Consider the following 23,307-nt stretch of genomic DNA (forward strand, 5'->3'; position numbering starts at 1 on the left):
AGTATTCTTGCCTGGAGAATCCCATGGACAGAGGAGCCTGGCAAGCTATAGTTCATAAGATTGTGAAAAGTTGGACGTGACTGAAGCGACCACACACACACACACACACATGCTAACTCTTAGTTGCAGCTTGTGGGATTTAACTCCCTGACTAGGGATCAAACCCAGGGCCCCTGTGTTGGGAGCTCAAAGTCTCAGCCACTGAACCGCCAACGAAGTCCCTCCCCTCCGCTATGGATTTCCCAAAGTCCTCACTTCCCTATGTGTTTCCTTGTTTGTCCTCTTTTATTGACTGCACGCTCCAGGAGGGCAGAGATTTTTATCTCTTTTGTCCACAAACTCATTCTCTACACTTAGAACAAGGGCTGGCTAATGGTGGCGACTCAGTATATACTTGTTGGATGAATAAAAACCCATGGGAGGAGGGAAACTCCATCTGTTCTAACAGGAAGAAGATAGGAGCAAGGGAGAAGCAGGAGGAAAGGTATGTGCCTTAGGTTTCTTATCCTGGGCAGGAAGGCTCATGAGGGCAGAAAGTGTCTTTCTGCTCACAACTGAGTTCCCAGCATCCAGCCCCACTCTGAGGGGGAACAGCTTCCACACAAGTGTGCTAATGGCCTGGGTGCCAGCTGATTGCCCAAGCCACACCTTTCTTTGTCTGTGCGAGACCTGGGTGATGGGTGATGTCCCTGGGCCTGTCCTCTGTATCGGGTGTCCCTTCCACTGAACCCCTGGCTGAGTCCTAGTGTGGCCTCACACCTGGCTGCCTACCCACTGCAGCGGGCCGAGACTCGGACTTCGGGCCCTGCTCTGCCCTCCTAGGACACCCAGGCGGTCTAACCCAGTGGTGGCTGTCCCCTGGCTTTGCCCAGAGCAGAGTCCAAGAAAATAAAATCTTTCACTGCTTCCACTTTTTCCCCTTCTATTTGCCATGAAGTGGTGGGACTGGAGGCCATGATCTTAGTTTTCTGATTGTTGAGTTTTAAGCCAGCTTTTTTCACTCTCCTCTTTAACCCTCGTCAAGAGATTCTTCAGCTCCTCTTCACTTTCCGCCATTAGACTGGTATCTTCTGCATATCTGAAGTTGTTGATATTTCTCCCAGCAGTCTTGATTCCAGCTTGTGATTCATCCAGCCCAGCATTTCAAATGTTGTACTCTGCACAGAAGTTAAATAAGCGGGATGACAATATACAGCCTTGTCATATTCCTTTCCCAATTTTGAACAGTTATTCCATGTAAGGTTCTAACCGTTGCTTCCTAACCCACATACAGGTTTCTCAGGAGACAGGTAAGGAGGTCTGGGACTTCCATCTCTTTAAAATTTTTCCACAGTTTGGTGTGAACACAGTCAAAGGCTTTAGAGTAGTCAATGAAGCAGAAGTAGACATTTTTCTGGAACTCCCTTGCTTTCTCCATGATCCAATGAATGTTGGCAATTTGATTTCTGTTTCCTCTGCCTCTTTGAAACCCATCTTGTACATCTGGAAGTTCTCAGTTCATGTACTGCTGAAGCCTAGCTTGAAGGATTTTGAGCACCTTGCTAGCATGTGAAATGAGCACAATTGTAAGGTAGTATTCATTGGCATTTTTCTTCTTTGGGATTGGAATGAAAATTGACTTTTTCCAGTCCTGTGGTCACTGCTGAGTTTTCCCTCTGTTTATTTTCAGTATACAATATTCCACCGCATGGTTAAATTACAACTTACCTATGAATTCTCTTCTAAGAATGCCTACTTGGATGTCTCCTCTACTTATGAAGAGCCACAATGAATATTCTCTGTATGTGTCCTTTTTGTACACATGCGAGACTTTCTCAAGGAGTGAAATTGCTAGGTTGAAGGGCAGCTATGTGTTTCAATCTACCAGATATTGCCAAACCACTCTCCTTTACCTTCTTCCACCAGAGTTACTTTGCTTTACTGTTCTTTTTGGCCACGCCTCTCGGCATGTGGGATTTTGGTTCCCACCAGGATGGAACTCATGCCCTCTGTGGTGGAAATGTGAAGTCTTAAACACTGGATCACTAGGGACAGGGATGTTAAGACTTTTTACTTTTTGCCAACACTATGAATAAAAAAATAATATCTCATTTTTCTTTGTACATTCATTTCCCTATTTATTGGTGAGGTTGAATACCTTTTCAAGTTTCATGGATTAACTGGCTTTATTACACAGTCCAGGAATCAATAAAACAGCATTTCATCTAACAACTAGAAAAGCACTCCAACCATTTTTCTTTCGGGTTTTCTTGTTGATTTGGAAGAGTGCTCTTCATATTCTGGATACTAATCCTTAGTCTTCTACCAATCTGTCACATACTGTTTTCTTTACTTATGGAATCTTTTAATTGTTTTTTAATGGTATAACTTTACTGAGGCTTATCTGATATATGTCATTTGCCCACTTCAAGTGAACATTTCAAAAGATTTTTAGTAAATTTATCAAGTTGTACAACCATCATCATAAATCAGTTTTAGGACATTTCCATCACCTCGTATGATTCTTCACATTCACTGTTAACCCTATTTATGGAATCTTTAGTGCATAGAAATTTCATGTTTTAATGAAGTCAAAATTATCCATATTTGTTTTCCTTTATGGTTTGTGCTTGTTGGGTCTTTTTATTTTTTATATTTTATTGGGTCTTTTTAAAGAAATCCTTCTTGCCAGCTGCTGAAAAATAGAAGCTGGCTACTCTTGGAATTTGGTTCAAAGCTGGCCAGATTTGCTTTGTTATAGGGTCAAAGCACTGTCTACAGTTCTCATTTTCTTTTAAAATTGAATAAAATCTCTGTATACAGAAAAAAGTAAAGAAATCCTTGACTACCTCATGTTTCCCCATATTTTCTTCTGAAAGTTTAAAATTTTTGCTTTTTAACATTTAAGTGAATCAATTTTCCTAGAACTGATTTTTGTATACGGTGTGAAATAGAAATCCAGTTATTTTCCACATGGATAATCAGTTGTGTCTGGAGGAGAAATGGAGATAATACTGAACCATCTTAAAAATATTTATTGGTCTATTCATGTTCTCTATTCTGTGTTGGGTCAGTTTTACACACCTTTTTTTTTCTAGGAAATTATTCCTTTCACCTAAGTTTTCAAATGTATTGCCATAAAATTACACCTATTATATTCTTATTATTTTTAAATCTTTGCTGTGTTTGTGGTTATCTCCCATTTTTATTCATTATATTGTTTACTTTTACCTTCACTTTATGTTCTTGATCAGCCTTGCCAGAGTTTTGCCTATTAGCTTATTCAAAGAGCCAGCTTTGTACTTTATTAATCTTCTCCCTTTTATTGACATCATAGAAGTATTGAGTGTTCTGCTCCATAGATATGGTATATCTCTCCATTTATTTAGATATTTAATTTCTCTTGGCAATGTTTTGTACTTTTCAGTATACAAGTCTTGCATATTTTTACATTAACTTTTATCATTAAGTATGTCATATTTTAATGCTATGTAATTAGTATTTTGGGAACGAACAGAGATTATTGGATCATTGAGATTGTGCCCAAATACTGCATTTTGGACTCTTTTGTTGGCTATCAGGGCTACTCTGTTTCTTCTAAAGGATTCTTGCTCACAGTAGTAGATACGACGGTCATCTGAATTAAATTCACCCATTTGAGTCCATTTTAGTTCACTGATTCCTAAAATGTTGACGTTCACTCTTGCCATCTCCTGTTTGACCACTTCTAATTTACCTTGATTCATGGACCTAACATTCTGGGTTCCTATGCAATATTGCTCTTTACAGCATTGGACTTTACTTCCATCACCAGTCACATCCACAACTGGGCATTGTGTTTGCTTTGGCTCCATCTCCTCCTTCTTTCTGGAATTATTTCTCTACTTTTCTCCAATATCGTATTGGGCACCTGCTGACCTGGGGAGTTCATCTTTCAGTGTCATATCTTTTTGCCTTTTCATACTGTTCATGGGGTTCTCAAGGCAAGAATACTAAAGTGGTTTGCCATTCCCTTCTCCAGTGGACCATGTTTTTGTCAGAACTCTCCACCATGACTCATCCATCTTGAGTGGCCCTACATGGCATGGCTCATAGTTTCATTGAGTTAGACAAGGCTGTGGTCCATGTTGGGCTTCCCTGGTGGCTCAGAGGTTAAAGTGTCTGCCTGCAATGCGGGAGACCGGAGTTCGATCCCTGAGTCGGGAAGATCCCCTGGAGAAGGAAGTGGCAACCCACTCCAGTATTCTTGCCTGGAGAATCCCATGGATGGAGGAGCCTGGTGGGCTACAGTCCACAGGGTCACAAAGAGTCTGACACGACTGAGCAGTACATGGGTATGGGTGGTCCATGTGATCAGTTTTCTGTGATTGTGGTTTTCTGTCTGCCCTCTGTTGGATAAGGATAAGAAGCTTATGGAAGCTTCCTGATGGGAGAGACTGACTGTGGGGGAACTGGGTCTTGTTTTGATGGGCGGGGCCATGCTCAGTAAATCTTTAATCCAATTTTCTGTTGATGGGCGGGGCTGTGTTCCCTCCCTATTGTTTGATGACACCACCCTTATGGCAGAAAGTGAAGAAGAACTAAAGAGCCTCTTGATGAAGATGAAAGAGGAGAGTGGAAAAGCTGGCTTAAAACTCAACATTCAGAAAACTAAGATCATGGCATCCGGTCCCATTACTTCTTGGCAAATCGATGGGGAAACAATGGAAACAGTGAGACAGACTTTATTTTCTTGGGCTCCAAAATCACTGCAGATGGTGACTGCAGCCATGAAATTAAAAGACGCTTGCTCCTTGGAAGAAAAGCTATGACCAACCAAGATACCATATTAAAAAGCAGAGACATCACTTTGCTGACAAAGGTCTGTCTAGTCAGAGCTGTGGTTTTTCCAGTAATCACGTATGGATGTGAGAGTTGGGCCATAAAGAAAGCTGAGCGCTTAAGAATTCATGCTTTTGAACTGTGATGTTGGACAGTCCCTTGGACTGCAAGGAGATTCAACCAGTCCATCCTAAAGGAAATCAGTCCTGAACATTCATTGGAAGGACTGATTCTGAAGCTGAAACTCCAATACTTTGGCCACCTGATGCAAAGAACTGACTCATTGGAAAAGACCCTGATGCTGGGAAAGATTAAAGGCAGGAGGAGAAGGTGATGACAGAGGATGAGATGTTTGGATGGCATCACTGACTCGATAGACATGAGTTTGGGCAAGCTCCGGGAGTTGGTGACGGACAGGGAAGCCTGGCGTGCTGCAGTCCATGGGGTTGCAAAGAGTCGGACACGACTGAGACTGAACTGAACTGAAGTAGTATTTTTAAATTTTTAATTTCTGATTGTTTACTACTACTATTTAGAAATGTAGTTTCTCTTGCATACTGACCTTCCATCCTACACCTGCTGAACTCACTTAGTTTTACTGGTTTTCCGGTGGATTCCTTGGTGATGGTTTAGTCACTCAGTCATATCCAACTCTGTGCCTCCATGGACTATAGCACACCAGGTTCCTCTATGAGATTTCCCAAGCAAAAATAGTGGAGTGGATTGCCATTTCCTTCTCCAGGAAATCTTCCTGACCCAGGGATTGAACCTGGGTCTCCTGCATTGCAGGTGGATTCTTTACCGACTAAGCCACCAGGGAAGCACTTAGTAGTATCTATATAGACAATAATGTTGACTGTGAACAAAGACAGTTTTATTTCTTCTTTTACAATCTGTATTTTTTTTCCCCTTGCCTTAGTCTCCTGGCCAGGACCTCCAGCACAATGTTAAGTAGAAGTGGAAAAAGCAGACATCCTTGCCTTGCTCATCTTAGAAGTTGTATAATTTGTTGGCATAAAATTGTTCATGATACTCTCTTATTGCCTTTTCAATATCTGTAGAATCTATACAGATGTCACCCCTCTCAATCCTGCTATCAGTAATTTGTGTCTTTCTCTTTTTGTCCTGATCAATCTGATTAAAAAGTCTATCAACTTTACTTATCTTTTTAAAGAACCAGCTTTTCCTTTGATTTTTATTTCTGTATTCTATTTCATTGATTTCCTTTCTGGATTTGATTACTTCCTTTATTTTGCTTATTTGGGGTTCAATTTTTCTCTTCTCTTTCCAGTTTCTTAAGGTGGAAGCAAAGGTCATAATTACAATACTTTCTTCTTTTCTAAGATAAGAATTTAGTGCTATAAATTTCCCCCAAATACTTCTTTAGTGGAATTCTTTAAGTTCTATTACTTGTGTTTTCACCTTCACTCAGTTAAAAATACTTTCTAATTTTTCTTGTGGTTTATTCTTTAATCCATTACTTACTTAAAAGTGTTTTGTTTCCAAAAATTTGGGGATGTTCCAAGGATTTCTCTTGATTGCAGTTAATTCTATTGTGGTCATAGAAATACTTTCTATGACTTGAATTCTTTTAAATTTATTGAGTCTTGTTTACTGTCCCAGAATAAATCTGTCTCCCTGGAGGAGAAAATGGCAACCCACTCCACTATCCTTGCCTGGAAAATCCCATGGACAGAGGAGCCTGGCAGGACAAAGCCTAACATGAACAAGCAACTTAGCACACACACACTATCAGTCTAGGTAAGTGTTCTATATTCATTTAAGAAAAACATGTATGCTTTAACAGAACATATAAAGTGTTCTGTAAATGTTAATCAGGACAAGTGATTAATGCTATTGCTCAAGTCTACTATGTTCTGGCTGATTCTCTGCCTACTTGTTCTATCAATGAATGAGAGAAGCTTATTAAACCCTTTGACCGTTATTATGGATTTGCCTATTTCTCCTAGCAGTTCAACCAGAGAAGTCTCATCAGCGGTGATACTGCTTGCTTGGAAATCTACTTCTTCTGTTCCGTGTGGAGCAAAAAGACTCAGGCCTCCATCCTTAAGCTCAGGGCCTCTAAAAATGAGAGTAAAGTCCATTGCCAATATCAGTCCAGGGTGCTGAAAGCCACTATACCAGAAGCACAAAACATCCTGGGAACACTTAGAAGGGGCCCCCATCCAACTCAAGGAGTTAAGCAATGTTTACTGTGATGATAATTGAGGAGAAAGACATTCCTTGAAGAAGGAAAGGACTATGCAAGGAACATTTAAATGAAGGGAAGAGGAAGAGGGCAGATACATAATTGGGGGGAAAACAGAGGCATGTGGAGTCACAGACGCTCAAGGAGAAGACTTTTAAGAACAGAGAGATGGGGTTGTCCCTGGCAGTCCAGTGATTAAGACTGGATACTTCTACTGCAGGGTGCAGGGATCCCATCCCTGGAGTATCAAAGATCCCTCATGCTATCGGTGCAGAAGGAAGAAAGGAGAGCACGGTTGAGTCACTCAAGAACTGAAAGCTGCCCACTGGATATAGTCATTAGGAAGCCATAGATGGTCTTATGGGGGAGCCAGCTCAGTGACAGGCTATAAGTTAAACTGGTCAGGCCAACTCAGGTTAACCAGTGGTGGTAAAGGTGACTGAGGCTAACAGTATGGGAATTGAGTTTGACAGATCCGGTGTCCATCCCAGGACTTGCTAAATCTCTATACCTAAATTTCCAACATATAAAATGAGAATGTATAAAATAAGAACACGTAGAATGCAATGCAGGAGACACGGTTAGAACCGTGGGTCGGTAAGATTCCTCTGGAAAAGGGCTTGGCACCCCACTCCAGTACTCTTGCCTTAAGAATCCCCTGGATAGAGGAGCCTGGCGGGCTGCAGCCCATAGGGCCGCAAAGAGTCGACACAACTGAAGTGACTGAGCACACAGGACAAAATGAGACTCGCACCACGCAGCTTATCAACTTTAGTGGTTGATGATTAAATGCGATGACGGAGGTACACTCAACGCACGGTGGGCGCATTAGCTCTATTCTGTCAATGAGCAAACTGGGTGGGCTGATGACAGCCCAAGATCTGGCGAGCTGTGGCTACGGCGGCCCAGGACAGAACGATCTAAGAACAGCAACGCAGTAGGCTTGGGGCGGGGTGCAGACACGCGACGGGGAAGTCACTCCCTTTGCACAGAACACTCCCATCGCAAGGTGAACCGGAATGAAAGGTCTATCTTCTACTCGGTCCCAGGTACACCTCCCTCCCGCGGCTCAGCAAACTTTGCCCTGGGGCAGACTCAGAACACCCGCCCTTGGATTGCGTCTTCTTTACCCGCTACCCCTATGGAGTTGGAGCTAGCCCTAGGCAACGCTACCTTCCGCCCCTAGCAACGGCTCAACGGCTTTCCTCTTCCTATAGGCCAGCAGTTTTCACTTCTTTTTCTGATTGGTCCGCGTAACTCTATTTTGAGCAATCAGTAGCAGCCACGGGGATCTAACTCACTCCCACCCAATTTGGGGGTGATCTAGGAGGGAACACGTTTTACTTTCCTGCATCCAGTTCTCTCAGAAAGCACCTAACTTATCAAACTGTTGTGAGTCCCCTTGGAATGAGTCTCTAAGACATTCTGTTTATTTCTTTTAGGCCTGTAATGTCCTTCCCTTCCCTACGCAGCCCCTCCGAATGGTACGGCCCGCACGGACTCCCCTCCCACCCTCGTCGCCCGCTAGCAGCTTTGAGAGCCGGAGTCTTCGGCTAAGTTAAATCCACTCAGCGGCGGAGACGCTACCATCTGTGCTTAGTAAATGGGGAGACTCTAATCTTCTCCGGGTGCCCCTCTGCCGCTCAGACCACCTCTCGCCTCTCTCATCTGTTGCGCGAACCGTAGGCGCGAACCCCAGACGGGTGGTGGGACTGCCGCTCCCGGCGCCACCGGCAGCGTGGGCACGGGAAGGGGGCGCGTGGTACGACCCACGCCCCGCCCCGCCCCGCCGGAAGTGAGGTGTCTCACCCTCCAAGTTCCGGCTCGCAGGGGGTGGGGAGTGTTGTTAACCGGAGCCGCCTCCGCAGTCGCGGGCATTGAGCGGGCTCGCGGTGCTGGGCTCCTGGTGAGTGGGCCGGGGTCGGGCCCGGGTTGTGGTTGGAGTCGGGGTCTGGGCGTTCCCCTCGAGGCCTCCGGGGTTGACGCGCCCCCTCAGCCCCGCTGCCCGCTGTCGGCCTGTCAGCTGGCGGTAGACGGGCGCCCGTGCGGCCGCTCTCCCGGAGGCCCGGCCCCGCCTGCGACGCTCGCAGCTCCTGGCGCTTACAGGTGCGCGGCGGTGGGGGCGACCCGGGTCCCTATCCGTCCCGCTCCTGCATCCTGACGGTCGGCCGTTTCTCTGGTGCCCCGAGTTGACACTGCCCCAGGGGGTGGGGGACGCCAGGGTTCCAGGCTGACGTACCCCGCCCCGCTCCCGCGGGGCGCGCGTCAGAGCTGCCCACCCTGACCGAGCTGTCACTGGCGCTGCCCCTGCCCGGCTGCGCCTCCCAGCGCCTTGGCTTCTCCCAGACCAGGCGGCCTGTTCCCGCTTCTGGAGGTTTCTACATTTGCATCCCACCCCATCAAAGCCACTTTTAGGGGCAAAGGGAGCAGGTCCCTCCTCCGACTTTGCTGCCTTTCCTCATTCTTCCCTAGAGACGGCGGTCTAGCAGGCAGCGTGGAAAGAGCCCTAGATTTGAAACTGGACTAACCCAGGCTCCAGGCCTTGCGTCAGTGTGATCACTTAACCCCTTTGAGTGTCAGTTCTAATTTGTAAGATAGGGGAGCATATGTTATTTTTGACGCGATGATGGTGAGGACGAAGTGAGGTTTTCTTTCCTTTCTCCTATTTATTAACACTGCGTCTCAGGCACGGTGCTAGGTTTGCACGGTATGGGTGTCAACAATTCTTTCCTTTCCCCTTGCAGATCCTCAGGCCAGGGCAATGTTCCGAACTGCCGTGATGATGGCGGCCAGCCTGGCGCTGACCGGGGCCGTGGTGGCTCATGCTTACTACCTCAAGCACCAGTTCTACCCCACGGTGGTGTACCTGACGAAGTCTAGCCCCAGCATGGCAGTGAGTTCAAGGCTCAGGGAGGAACTCCCTGGGAGGGAAGGAGGAGTCTGCTTGAGACAGGGGTGGGGCTAAAGGTCAGGTAGGTAGGAGAAAAGTGAAGTAGCTGCCAGACCTAATTAGGAACCAGTTGTGATGGGGATGTGGAGAGGTTCTTGAATGATGAGCCCCGGACAGAACTAGGCAGAAAGTGACCTCAAAACATAGCCTCTCTTCACTCCTAGGTCCTGTATATCCAGGCCTTCGTCCTTGTCTTCCTCTTGGGCAAGGTGATGGGCAAGGTGTTTTTCGGACAGCTGAGGGCAGCAGAGATGGAGGTAAGATGTTTATGGCTCCGAAGGTGAGGGGCAGGGAGCTGGGCAAACAGAATGTCTGAGTTCTATGTTCTTCCTTGTTCAACCTCCAGCACCTTCTGGAACGTTCCTGGTATGCTGTCACTGAGACTTGTCTGGCCTTCACCGTCTTTCGGGACGACTTCAGCCCCCGCTTTGTTGCTCTCTTTACTCTCCTTCTCTTCCTCAAGTGTTTTCACTGGCTGGCTGAGGACCGTGTGGACTTTGTGAGTTGGGTCAGGGGGTTCTCTGGAGCAGAGTGGCTGGAGGGCAGACTTGTGGAGTGAGGGCTGCATTGAGGGTGTGGGGTGAGCCCCAGACTTCCTGACAGGCCCCCTCTCTGCTCTGCCTCAGATGGAACGCAGCCCCAATATCTCCTGGCTCTTTCACTGCCGCATTGTCTGTGAGTGAGACCCACGGGAGTGGAGAGGAGGGAGCTGGAGGGAGAAGAGGCACCATGAAGGACTGGAACATGAAAAGTCATTAACCATGGAGCATACCATAGAGCACAGGCTGCCCGCTCCACCCACAGCTGTACAGGAAAGATAATTTAGGAAATTAATTTGCATCATCTCTGCCCTGTTCCACTCCAAGGCTTCTCAACTGCCTGGCCCCTTATTAGCTCTTTGCCTCCTCACCTGGAGCATGGGCTGCCCTTAGACAGAACCAGAGATCCCAGGGGACTGGGTTCAATGGAGTGTGCCCACCTGACTAGATGGCTGGGGCCATGGTGGGCTTGAGGGTGGGAGCTGTCTTGGAGCAGGAAGTGGCTGTCAGGCCCTGGGCTGACCCCACCAACCTCCCATTTGGGGGGTCCCCACAGCCCTTATGTTCCTCCTGGGTATCCTGGACTTCCTCTTCGTCAGCCATGCCTATCACAGCATCCTGACCCGAGGGGCCTCTGTGCAGCTGGTGTTTGGCTTTGAGGTAAAACTGGCTTGGGAGGTTGGGAGGACAAGCCTGAGGTGGCACTGCACGTGCCTTGAATGACTTCACAAACCCTGACTGAGCGCCTGCTCTGTGGCCAGCCTGCGCGGGCCACCAAGGAGCCCCTGTCAGTCCCAGCCCTGCCCACTGCTCACTCCTAGAAGTGAGGAAGGGTAAGTGGGTAAGGCCTAGAAAGACATGTGGAGGAGCCCTGACCTGTTGCTCAGGGAGGCTTCCTGGAAGTTGATGCCAGGGGAGCTGGCTGTAATGGACAGAAGGAATTAGCTTGATGGACAGCTGGAGAGGCATGTCCGGCGATGGTGGCTCGTGTTTGTTGAGCGCTTCCTGTATGCCGGGCCCTGTGCTGAGCACTTGACCTGCATCTGTTTTAATCAGCAAAGCAACACTGTTACACAGGAGCAGTTAATTCTGTCATTGACAGAATTCTGAATTGACAGAAACTGGAGTTCCCAGTGGTTTAGTGAGTTGCTGAAAGTCACATCAGCTAGTGAGTGGAGCAGCGAGGAGGACCCTGGTGGTGTCCGAGCTGGTGCTTGTACTGTGGCACTCCGCTGTGCACAGGCCTGGGGTAGGAGAGTTTGGCTGGAGCAAGGGGCTGCATTCTTATGTTCCCTACCCCACCCCATGCCCAGTACGCCATCCTGATGACCATGGTGCTCACCATCTTCATCAAGTATGTGCTACACTCCGTGGACCTCCAGAGCGAGAACCCCTGGGACAACAAGGCTGTGTACATGCTCTACACCGAGCTGTTCACAGGTGAGAGGAGCCTGGACCATCCCACCCCGTACCGGCGTCCCCAGCCCTGCCTGCCAAGTCTTGTGACCTGCCACTCTCTGTCCCCCTGACGCCCAGGCTTCATCAAGGTTCTGCTGTACATGGCTTTCATGACCATCATGATCAAGGTGCACACATTCCCTCTCTTCGCCATCCGGCCGATGTACCTGGCCATGAGGTGAGCCTAGCCTGGCCCTGCCACACCTTCGACCCCTCCCCCCCTGTCTCCCTCCTCTACTGAAACTGTCCTCTCAGGCAGTTCAAGAAAGCTGTGACTGACGCCATCATGTCTCGCCGAGCTATCCGCAACATGAACACACTGTAAGTGGGCCTGTCCCAGCTGCTCGCCCAAGCTCTGCCCCGGGTGCCCTGCCTCCAGCTCTGGTCTTGACGTGCCCTTGGCCTGTTCTGACCAGGTACCCAGACGCCACCCCAGAGGAACTGCAGGCGATGGACAATGTCTGCATTATCTGCCGAGAAGAGATGGTGACTGGTGCCAAGAGACTGCCCTGCAACCACATTTTCCATACCAGGTGGGAGAGGCCCAGAGGAGCCTGGGCATCCGGAGTGGCTCTGGGAGGCAGACCCCCAGGGACCTGCCAATCACTGCTTGGTCTTGACCCCCAGCTGCCTGCGCTCATGGTTCCAGCGGCAGCAGACCTGCCCCACCTGCCGTATGGACGTCCTTCGGGCATCGCTGCCGACCCAGTCACCGCCGCCCCCTGAGCCTGCAGATCAGGGGCCGCCACCTGCCCCCCATGCCCCACCACTCCTGCCCCAGCCCCCCAACTGTGAGTGGCCCTTTCATCTGGCCGTGCAACACTGTTGGGTACTTGCCCTGGACTGGGAATGGGAAATCCTGAGGTGAAACAGTCCCTGCCCTCTAGAGGGGCTCGGGGGGCCACGAGGGCTGGTCACAGGAAGAGACACAGATGATTGCAGTCACAAGTGATCTGTGCTGAGCTCAGAGAGGGCCTGTGGGAGCAGAGGACAGAGGACATCCAGACCCCTGCCTGCGACCTGGATCTCTCTGTTTGGACCTTTTCTCACCATCAGTCTTCTCTCTGCAGTCCCCCAGGGCCTCCTGCCTCCCTTCCCTCCAGGCATGTTCCCACTGTGGCCCCCCATGGGCCCCTTTCCACCTGTCCCACCTCCCCCCGGCTCAGGAGAGGCTGCGGCCCCTCCGTCCACCAGTGCAGGTGAGCCCTTCAGTACCGCATCAGCCAGGGGATGGAAGGAAGGGAAGCAGAGGCCCGTCAACACTTGCTGACTTCCTGTTCTTGCTCTTCAGCCGCCCTTTCTCGGCCCAGTGGAGCAGCCACAACCACAGCCGCTGCTGCTGCCTCTGCCCCAGCACCTGGCCCTGCCTCCTCCCCGGAGGCCAGCCCTGCCCCCGGCTTCCCCTTCCCGCCTCCCTGGATGGGCATGCCCCTGCCTCCGCCCTTTGGTAAGTGGGGCCTCGCCAGGGGTGGTTTGGGGAGGGGGGGCGTGTCAGTCCCAGGCAGCCCAGGCTGAGCTTCTCTCTCTCCCTTCAGCCTTCCCCCCGATGCCTGTGCCTCCTGCAGGCTTTGCCGGGTTGACCCCAGAGGAGCTGCGGGCTCTGGAAGGCCATGAGCGACAGCACCTGGAGGCCCGGCTACAGAGCCTGCGCAACATCCACACGCTGCTGGATGCCGCCATGCTGCAGATCAACCAGTACCTCACCGTGCTCGCCTCCCTGGGGTACGTCTACACCCGGGGCCAGGGCGGGCGGCGGGGGTGTGGGGCTGCCAAGAGAAGGCCCCGGTGGTGGTTCTCAGCCCTTCTCTCCTGCCGCCCTCTGACACCTGTTCGTTCAGGCATTCTATCTGTAGGCACACCCAAGGTGTCAGGGTTCTTGGTGTCTTTTTATCGTACCCCTGCACAAGGCCTGTCTGGATCTACAGAGGAGTGGGGTTTATTAAAGAGCTGACCTGAATCTTGTGCCTTTATACTTCCTAAAGTTGGATTACTCATAATTCCTGGTACTTCAGTTTTATCATGTACACCCTCTTGACACAGGGTAACACTTTGACTTGGGAATCACTGCCCTTGATCTGAGACAGCAGATAAAGTCACGTTTAGCTAGCCTGGTCCGAGTTCAAGTCCTGATCCTGTCACTCACTCACTTTGTGACTTTCATTACCTTATTTGAATAGAGGTGTTTTAATTCCTATTCGCAGGGAACGTGTACAAAGCGCTTGGCACCCAGCAATGTCGGTACAGACTTGGAGGGGAGCTTGAGTCTGAGACTCGTGTGCTCTGTGGGTTATTCGGTGGACTGTCTTAGTTGGTCTAGAAGGTGCCTGGCACCTCAGATGGGGACTCGGCAGTGTAACAGTGAACACGGCCTGCATGCAGTCCCTGCCTGTACGTGGTTTACGGTCTGTGGTACAGAATTTCAAGGAGTCACACGTGCTTACTGGCATCTGCTGGTGACCTCGTTGGTGCTGGACTTCACCCTGCCAGGCTGACCAAGTGCACAGTCTATCTAGTCAGGCCAGGATGCCACACCCTCCTCTTGTCCCTTCTCTTTCTTAGGCCCCCCCGGCCTGCCACCGCAGTTAACCCCACTGAGGAGACTGCCCCTACCGCTGTTGCTGCCACCTCTTCCACCAGCAGCCCCAGCTCTGAGGCCACCACTCCATCCCCAGGAGCCTCCCCACCAGCCCCTGAACCTGAAAAGCCTTCAGGTAGTTGCGGTCAGCCCGCGGGGAGTGGGCCAGGGGACTCGTCTGGGTTCCATCTCTGGACCTCTCTGTCCGCAGCTCCTGAGTCAGCAGGCACCGAGGAGCTGTCTGAAGATGGGGAGCCTGACGCAGCGGAGCTGCGCCGCCGCCGTCTACAAAAGCTGGAGTCCCCTGTTGCCCACTGACAATGCCCCAGTCTTGACCTGCCCCCTCTCGAGCAGCCCTCGCTGGGACACATCCTGCCACCAAGTGCCAGCTCCCTCCCTCCCTGCACCGGGGAGTAGTAACCCCCAGCTCTGGGTGGAGGAGGTGGCACCCCAGACCAAGTGGAAAGAGGCTGGAGGCCCCAGCCAACTCCAGCCCTTACAGTCCCCTGGCAGCCATGGGGATTTGGGGTCACTTCAGGCTTCCTCTCCAACCCTTCAGCCCTGTATTCTGCTGGGCCTGTGAAGGCAGAAAGGTGCAGCATCTGAGATGCCCTCTGACCCCCCCAACGCCCTTCTGGGAGAAGGGGCAGCCCCTCTGAGCCCCCCTTGTGTGTGGAGTCACGCTGCAGTGCCGAACAGTATTAGCTCTGGTTCCCGAGTGTGGACTCAAGGGGCTGGAGGCAGGCCAGGAACTTGCTCCTGGGCCCGCCCACCAAGACTGGTACCTAACCTCTTTTCCTACCTAAACTCTGCGGAAGCTCTTTGCAGTGGTCTGCTGTGCCCTTTGTGCCCTGTGGCACTTTGATGTCTTACTGGCAGCCACACAACTCAGGGAAAGGAGTATCCTTGGGGGGGGGGGGCGGGCAGACTGTGCTGAGGGGCCCTGCTCTGCCCCTCCCCTCCGGGCCTTTTCTCCCTGTAGTTTGTTTAAGGTGAGACTTCAGTCTCACCCTGCAGGCACCAGGCAGCCTCACTCTAGGCTGAGAGCTGGGGTGTCTGCTTCTGAACCACTGCAAGTCTCAGAACCTACAGAAAGGCCACTTCTTAACTTGCAGAATTTTTCTTGAGTTTAGAAGAAAGGGAGTTACTTCCTTGCTATGTCTTCTGGCTTAAATTTTGAATTGGAATGCCTGACCCCAGGAAAGGGGAGGAGTGCTGAGCTCCTCATCTTTCCAGTTTAGAAAAGGCTCTGGGCCAGGTAGGTCCCACAGGAGCCAAGGCCTTGCCTGCCCCTGTCTTTTCCCCCTTGGTTTTATGTTACAAGAGTTGCTGGAGACAGTTTCAGATGATTATTTAATTTGTAAATATTGTACAAATTTTAATAGCTTAAATTGTATATACAGCTAAATAAAAACTTGCATTAATGACTGGTGGAACTGGTGTGATAGGATTGGTGTGCCACATTCCCTCTTTTTCTAAACTCAGGTTGTAGACTTGAGAGTGGCCTGGAGTCTGTGGGTTTATTTATACAAGGCAGTACTGTCCTTGGACACAGTGTTGAATTATTAAGGTCTTCAGAAAATAAACCCTTTTTACATATGAAGAAACTGAACCCCGAGAGGGTAACTGCCCTGCCTGAGGTCAGAGCAAGTAGGGGGGCCATGCTTTGAACCCTGTCTTGAGCCAGCTTGATGCTGAGGTGGGGGTAGGGTGGGATCTCAGGTCTCTGGCCTTTAGAACTCCCAAGGTGGGGCAAGTGTGAAGGTTCCTTGGCTGGGGCAGGATAGGACGATAGGGACAAAAGGTCAGTATCTTCTTGCCTCAAGCACCCTGTCCAGCCTTGATAGTAGGTCAGCAACCTGAAAGGGATGGATGTGGGCTGTGCCAGGAACTCTCAAGGAGCCCTGCAGGCCAGCTACTCACTTAGCTTCCTGGAGCTGGAAACCCAGTCAGGTCCAACTCTAATACAGAATGAGATGGAGGCCAATTTTACCTCTCCACGGGAAAAAGGAATGAGCGAGCCCAGGGTCTGACGTGCATGGCACTTGGAAATGAAGACCTCCAGGATCTGTGTATGAGTCATCCTGGATTCTCTGTAGCCTCTACCAAGCCAGGTCTGACCTAGAAGGGCTCAGGGATTTTTTGTAGCAGTGAAGGTCTGTGGGCCAAGGAAGAAATGTGCCCAATGGGTCTGCCCTGGGCTACCCTCCAGTAAACCAGGCTGGGCTATTGCTTTCGACAGAGGAGCAGTTAACAACCTCTAAAGCTTGAGTAGCTGAAGTCAAGGAGCTCCAATGAAGGGAGAGCAGGATCACGCCAAAGTGGGGAAGAGGGGCAATTAACACTCCCCTCTAGCTTGGCTGTTTCTGCTGGGTCTCCAATGTTAGACAGCCCTCCCCCAGTGCTGGCACCCATACAGAGTCCCATTTCCTCCTTTATGCATGCAAGGCCTGCTCCAAAGCCCTCAGCCCTGGTCTCTGTACCCCCTCTTTCCTTATTGCTCCAACAGCCTCCTCCCTCCTCCTGGGATCCCCGGGACTCCAGTCTGAGGGGGATGCTGTCATGGAGGCTGCTCAGCTGGACATCAGAAGCCCTTCTCCAGGAGCCAGGCTTTGAGCTGCTGATCAAAGTAGCCCTTGATCCGAAGGGTACCAGTCACCTCATTGACCTGGGTGATAGGTGTCTTCCCCAGCAGTGGGCTCAGAAAATCTTCCACATCCTTCTGCAGGGCCTGGGGGAAGATGACGGATCAGACCTGGTCAGGAGACCCTTCTCTCCAGAGGCTTCTGTCCCTTCAGCCCTGAAAGATCACAATTGGACCCTGACCTACCCACCCACTTACCCAAATGTCCCCCTCCACCTTCCGGATCACAGTCATCTGACGGTTTCCATGCGTGATGTCCTTGTAGACTGGGATGTTGTGCATCCGAGAGCGCCGCACAAAGTAGGGCAGGTTGGGCGGGGGGTCTGTGACAGAGGGACAGGGGTAAGTCAAACGTCCTCAGACGTCCTCTCACCTCGCCTTTCTCCTCAGTGTGTACAGGGTCAGTGAGCCCAACGGCAAAGCCACCTCCAGACTTCAGACCAGGAAACCTGCTCTTTCCCTAGGATCAGCTTGTTCACACTGGTACCTCAAGGCCCAGCACCGGCCCAGCACCAGCAGGTGCTGAAGAAGAAATGAAGTTGGGGCTATGCCTCCCTGGATCTTTGGGTCTCCCTCTGGAGCCAATCGTTGCCCTTCTCCACTGGGTCAGGGAGGCTAAAATCAATCTGGCACAAAGGGATGGCGATTTACAAGAATTGAATACCTAACACAGGCCGAGCTCTGCACAATACACTTTATGTGCTGAGCAGATGATCTCTATTTTGCTGAAACTAAGGTTGAGAGAAGCTAAGCAACCAGATCATACCGGCAATACATGGCAAAACGAAACTTGGACACAGAACTGCCCAACTCCCAAGCTATGTTCTCAATTATGGCCGGGGTGGAAGTTTTTGGGTCATCTCTCTATGCTTCACTTTTCCCACATGAGAAGACCTCACCCCAACAGTGTGAATGGATGGGTCCTACTAAAACAGGCATCCAATCCCCGGCCCTTTGTTGAACCTAAGATGCTAGCTCCGAGTGATCTCAATATAACCCTCTGGGGAGTCAAGAGCCTGGGCCAGGGCAGACAGACCACTAGGGAGGGGGATGTTTCCCTGCAGCCTTCAAGCCATCCCCATCACCCAGCTTACCTCTAGGGGGCTGCCAACCACAAGGAGTGGGATAATGTTCATGCTTTGGGGGCTTTGGGATGCTGGTGGGGGGTAACAGGCGCTCCACAAAACAGTATTCATCCACAGACTCTAGGAAGCCGGGGTAATCAGGAGTCCCTTGGGTCTGGCTCTGAGACAAAAAAAAAAAAATCTCTCCATCAGCTGACAGAACTTCAGTCAAGTAGAAAAAGGGAACATTAAAGGCAAAGAGAATAGTATAAATAAAAGGCTGGAGTTTAAATAGTATAAATAAAAGACCGCTCACTGCACTGCTACCCCTTTCCTGGGGTCAGGAAGTAGGAAAGCACCAGACTTGAGTTTGCCAGGCTGCAGGGTCCAAGTCTGAGGATACAGGGTTACCCTCAGGGTACAAGGCTGAGGTTAGTGCCACGGACTCAACAGACATGAATCTGAGCAAACTCCAGGAGATCGTGAAGGACAGCAAAGCCTGGTGTGGGCTGCAGTCCATGGGGTCGCAGAGTGGGACACGACTTACCGACTGAACAAGAAAGGGTTCAAGTCAGGAACTCAGAAGGGCCTGCCTCTCAGGATTTTTGTGGGACTCAAATGAGAAGTGTGTGTATACCTCTGGAAAGTGTGTGTATACCTCTGGAAAGAGTAACCCTAGGTCTGACCAATCCGGCATTTTTCAATATTTAGTTTTCTCTGAAGATTCTACTGAAATATTCTACCTCTGGGTTAGGGACTTTCAGCAATCCTGATAATTTCCCACCCACACTCATCTGAAGTGACCTTCCCTCACCTGGAACATTTCACGCTCAAATTCATATGGACACAACCAGGCACTAAGTGCTTACGGGTCATGTTTTCACTTAATTCTTTTAATTCGACAAGTTAGGGCTTTTACTACCTCCTATATACATCCAAGATAGATTAAGACATTAGCAAACAATATACCTTAGGTCACATTACAGTCTGTCCTTCCATACTTCTCCCAACAGAAAGCCCGGGCTCCCAGAGTTACAATGAGAATAAAAAGATGAAGCAGCCTATATATCTTGAGTCCTAGGTTCCCAAAAGTGTCGCCAATGATCTGGGGCCAATCCTCACCCTCTGGACCGGCTTCTTCAAATTAAAAAAAAAAAAGGCGGCAGCCAAAAACAGAAAAAACTAGGCAGCGAGAGTCGGATGTGCTGATTAACTCAAGTGGTCCTGTTAATTTAATTAACTCAGGTTGTCCTCCAATCATATTTCAAGCCCCACATTCCGAAACGCGCTCCAGGCCCTGCAACCTTCTCTGTCAATCTTGTATCTGAGCTCCAGAAAAGTGCCCCCTAGGGAGGGACGCAGTTTTTAGACTACAAGGCACACAGTGAGCCTCACACCTAGCCCTCTGCCCCCAGCTCCAGGATCAGCTTTCTCACCAGTCGCCGTAATCCGCAGCCCGGCGGGACACCGGTTCTCCAGCCCCTCAACACAAACCGAAACATAACCGCCGCCATCTTGAACTGTCGCCTAACTAGCTTTCTGCGCGCGCAACCAGCCTGGTCCCGCCCCTCCCTGTTAGCCCCGCCCAGGACCGAGAAGACGCCTGCGCAACCATAAAGAGGCGGAGCCAGAACGGCCTCGGACGGTACAAATATCAGAGGCCTTGTCGGTCGCTCTTCAGTGACGTGACACGCTGCAGGCGGAGAGGACGTGCGCGCCCTCGTTCCTTCCTCTTTCTCGACTCCATCTTCGCGGTAGCGGTAGCGTTGTCCGCGATCTAGGTAAGAGTTGGGCTATGGGTGGATCGGAGGGACTTAATAGCAGATTGGCCTCGAGGTTAGAAGACGCGGGAAAAACAGGGAACGAGGGACTGTTCTTGGGTCTGATTCCCGTCGGTCCTCCCTGGCAGTTCGGGCCTTACCCACGTGAGACCCCGAGACCACCTACTTGCCGGCGCAGTCGTCCCCGGCCGCCCACCCATTTACCGATCCTTCTCTCTCCCAGAGTATTTCTTCTCTTAGGAACCACCCCTCCCTATCTTTTTTTCAGTCGCCAACATGCAGCTCTTTGTCCGCGCCCAGGAGCTACACACTCTCGAGGTGACCGGCCAGGAGACGGTCGCCCAGATCAAGGTAAGACTCCCTGGTGTCGTCTGGGGTTGTGTGTGTTCTTCATCCTCGCTCCTTGCGGGAACGCTCAACCTTGTTCTCCATAGGCTCATGTAGCTTCGTTGGAGGGCATCGCTCCAGAAGATCAAGTCCTGCTCCTGGCTGGCACGCCCCTAGAGGATGAGGCTACTCTGGGCCAGTGTGGCGTGGAGGCTCTGAGCACTCTGGAAGTAGCCGGCCGCATGCTTGGAGGTGAGTTGGGGAGGACTGTCTTTTGAACCGCTTGTAAGCTTATGGGTGTAGAGTGTGTCATCAATCCAGGGTGGTTCTTCCTGTTTACCTCCCTCAGAAGGAACTTTTGAGCGGTGCATGAGAGACTTAGCCAGAGTGTAGTTCTGTTTCAGTCACTTACCAGATAGACCCTTGTCTGTGTCCTAGTTTCCTCGCTAAAACTGGGAGGTCACACCAGATCACCAAAGTGCTCTTTGTCCTTCAGTCGCTAAGGGTGTCCCACTTTTTGCGACCCCGTGAACTGCAGCACACTAGGCTTCCCCGTCCTTCACTATCTCCCGAAGCATCCTTAAGTCTTGTTTAAAGTCAGGAGCTAGAAAATTCTGAAGTGACACGCCAGAATGTACCAGACTAGACATTCTTGGTCAGAATTCAAATCTCTATGACTTTGTTTTCATTTCTTCTTGGGCCCCTCTTGCCTTTAAAAGCTTGAGTTGAGAGAGAAAGGATTTTGTTGGGTGGTGCCTTGTTCTAACTGCTTGCTGTCCTCCTTTCCCACTACAGGTAAAGTCCATGGTTCCCTGGCCCGTGCTGGGAAAGTGAGAGGTCAGACTCCCAAGGTAAGTGAGAGTATTAGTGGTGGTGTTTGGATTTTGTTTTTTCTGGCACAGCTAAGCCAAAACCCTGGGCTTTTGCCCTGTTTGGTTTCTCCGTACTTGGCAATGAGCCAGAGGGAAGGCCTAGAAGAGGCAACCTAGGTCTGATCATCCCTCCCTTTTTCCAGGTGGCCAAGCAAGAGAAGAAGAAGAAGAAGACGGGCAGGGCCAAGAGGCGTATGCAGTACAACCGGCGCTTTGTCAATGTTGTGCCCACCTTTGGCAAGAAGAAGGGCCCTAATGCTAACTCCTAAGTCCTCTGTAATCTTGGCTTTCTCTAATAAAGCCACTTAACCCAATCATACCATTGTTTCATCTTCATTTCCAGGGCCTGAGGGAACGATGTGGTTTCTAGGGGTATGAACAGGCCTCGCTTTGGTTCCTTAGCATTGTGAACTCAGTGACTGGACGAGAGTGGAAGAATGGTAAACATGTTTTTAAAAAACTTCCTGTGAAAATTGGTAACCACAGATGCCAGCCCTTAGGGGACTGTCAGTCTAGTGTTTCTCTGAACTTGGAACAGGTGTGGCCTTACTGGAGTCCAGGTCAGGAATCTGGTCTACTCTAGCTTTAGAAAGTGTTGCCTGATCACATTGGCACTACAGTGATTGTTTGTTGTGATTTCCTGACTGGACTTGCTAACCTAATCATAGACCTCACAGGTGAGGTTGCGTGGTTGATGGGTTCAGTGTTCCCAGAAATGGAGTTATCTGGAGCTGATTAAAGTTTCCTAGAAACACATGCATACACATTCATTGATTCTGCTAAGGTTTTTGAACCTCCCGGTTCTTGGGATACAGCATACTATGGGGTAAAGATCTTGGGCTCTAGACTTGGACTGTCTTGAGTCTGGATCATTGTTCCATTTACTCACTGGCTGGCTGGCTTTTTTTCTTTTTCTTTTTTTTTTTTTACTGTGTTGAGCTTAAGGGATTCTGGTTTCCCAACCAGGCAACCAGGGCTCGAATCCAGGCCTGGCAGTGAAAGCACTGACTCCTAACCACTGGACAGCCAGAGAAGTCCACTGCCGCCATCTCCCAGATCTTCATAGCTGCATGGGGGAACTTTGGTTGCACCATCAGGGATCTAGTTCCCTGACCAAGGGATTGAACCTGAGCCCCCTGCATTGGGAGTGTTGTCTTAACCACTGGTCCACTAGGGAAGTCCTTGCTATCTTCTCTTGAAAGTTGCTTTTGAGGATTAAAGGATATAAAGTGTTTAGATCAGCTCCGGCCATCTAGAAAACTACACAAATGTATTGGCTATTTTTGTCTTTTATAGTGAACTTTCTAGAAAGACACTGGCCCCATCTCTTTTAGGAGTTTAGTTTCTTGTGAGGAAAGCATGGTTACAAGTGTGGCCATAGAAAGTAAGCAGGGTGCTGTAATGAAAGAGGGAGTGAGTGGTGGACAGATAACTACCCTAGGAAGGTCTCAGAGGATGGGATATGTGAGACCTTAAACAGGAAATGATTACGTGGTGAGATGGTGAATCTCAGCCAGGAGAACTCTGCAGTGGTGTGTAGCAGATCCTACAGGGTCTTGTCAGATGTGGAGAGGAGTTTGGCGTCAGTCCAAGTGCAGGTCAGGGTTTTTAAGTAAGAGCCTGCTGGGATATGACTTCTGATCTACTTTCTCTGGCCGACTTTTCTGGAGGGCTGGCAAAAGGAAACCAGTTAGGCTTGTGTTATCTAACTGAAGAACAAGGCCGCCAGGGGCACTGTGGGGGTGTGTGCACTGTTGTCAGTCATGTCCGGCTGTTTGCGACCCCATGGACTGTAGCCTGCCAGACTCCTCTGTCCATAAGAGTTTTCCAGGCAAGAATACTGGAGTGGGTTGCCATTTCCTCCTCCAGGGGATCTTCCTGACCCAGGGGTTGAAGACCCCTGTCTCTTGTGTCTCCTGCATTGGCAGGCAGATTCTTTACCACTAGCGACACCTGGGAAAGGAGGATGCAAAAATGAGCAGACTCTTCAAATTCATCCAGATCTTGGTAGGGAAATAGATGATCCATATTGAAATAGAGACAAGGTATTTTAAACTAACTAGTTGTGGGACTGGATATGAGTAAGGT

General features: G+C 50.1%; 3 protein-coding genes across 7 annotated transcripts; 2 read left to right on the forward strand and 1 right to left on the reverse strand.

Annotated features, from left to right (window-relative positions):
* Positions 1-332: 332 nt before the first annotated feature.
* On the forward strand, positions 333-15,958 carry SYVN1 (synoviolin 1). 5 transcript variants are annotated; one of them, XM_061163966.1, is made up of 18 exons: positions 333-484; positions 6,424-6,561; positions 8,452-8,608; positions 9,754-9,902; positions 10,124-10,216; positions 10,306-10,458; positions 10,586-10,634; positions 11,055-11,158; positions 11,812-11,938; positions 12,035-12,134; positions 12,212-12,277; positions 12,373-12,489; positions 12,584-12,747; positions 13,027-13,155; positions 13,248-13,403; positions 13,492-13,678; positions 14,516-14,667; positions 14,743-15,958. In XM_061163966.1, exons 4-18 carry the CDS (start codon positions 9,771-9,773, stop codon positions 14,847-14,849), a joined length of 1,836 nt encoding a protein of 611 aa, XP_061019949.1. In that variant the 5' UTR covers positions 333-484; positions 6,424-6,561; positions 8,452-8,608; positions 9,754-9,770; the 3' UTR covers positions 14,850-15,958. The 5 variants fall into 5 exon arrangements, with proteins under 5 accessions (XP_061019949.1, XP_061019945.1, XP_061019955.1 ...); XM_061163962.1 differs by lacking the exons at positions 333-484; positions 6,424-6,561; positions 8,452-8,608 and adding an exon at positions 8,693-8,915; XM_061163972.1 differs by lacking the exons at positions 333-484; positions 6,424-6,561; positions 8,452-8,608 and adding an exon at positions 8,990-9,115.
* Positions 15,871-19,814, reverse strand: MRPL49 (mitochondrial ribosomal protein L49). Its single transcript, XM_061163991.1, has 4 exons — positions 19,676-19,814; positions 18,270-18,420; positions 17,374-17,498; positions 15,871-17,262 (listed from the first exon to the last, which is right to left on the reverse strand). The coding sequence occupies exons 1-4, from the start codon at positions 19,751-19,753 to the stop codon at positions 17,116-17,118; spliced, it is 501 nt and encodes a 166-aa protein (XP_061019974.1). The 5' UTR covers positions 19,754-19,814; the 3' UTR covers positions 15,871-17,115.
* Positions 19,815-19,861: 47 nt separating this feature from the next.
* FAU (FAU ubiquitin like and ribosomal protein S30 fusion) lies at positions 19,862-21,536 on the forward strand. Its single transcript, XM_061163999.1, has 5 exons — positions 19,862-20,020; positions 20,289-20,371; positions 20,455-20,599; positions 21,143-21,198; positions 21,363-21,536. The coding sequence occupies exons 2-5, from the start codon at positions 20,297-20,299 to the stop codon at positions 21,486-21,488; spliced, it is 402 nt and encodes a 133-aa protein (XP_061019982.1). The 5' UTR covers positions 19,862-20,020; positions 20,289-20,296; the 3' UTR covers positions 21,489-21,536.
* The last annotated feature ends 1,771 nt before the right edge of the window (positions 21,537-23,307 follow it).

Source organism: Dama dama, chromosome 2, assembly GCF_033118175.1.
Source record: "Dama dama isolate Ldn47 chromosome 2, ASM3311817v1, whole genome shotgun sequence".
NCBI classification, from domain to species: domain Eukaryota; kingdom Metazoa; phylum Chordata; class Mammalia; order Artiodactyla; family Cervidae; genus Dama; species Dama dama.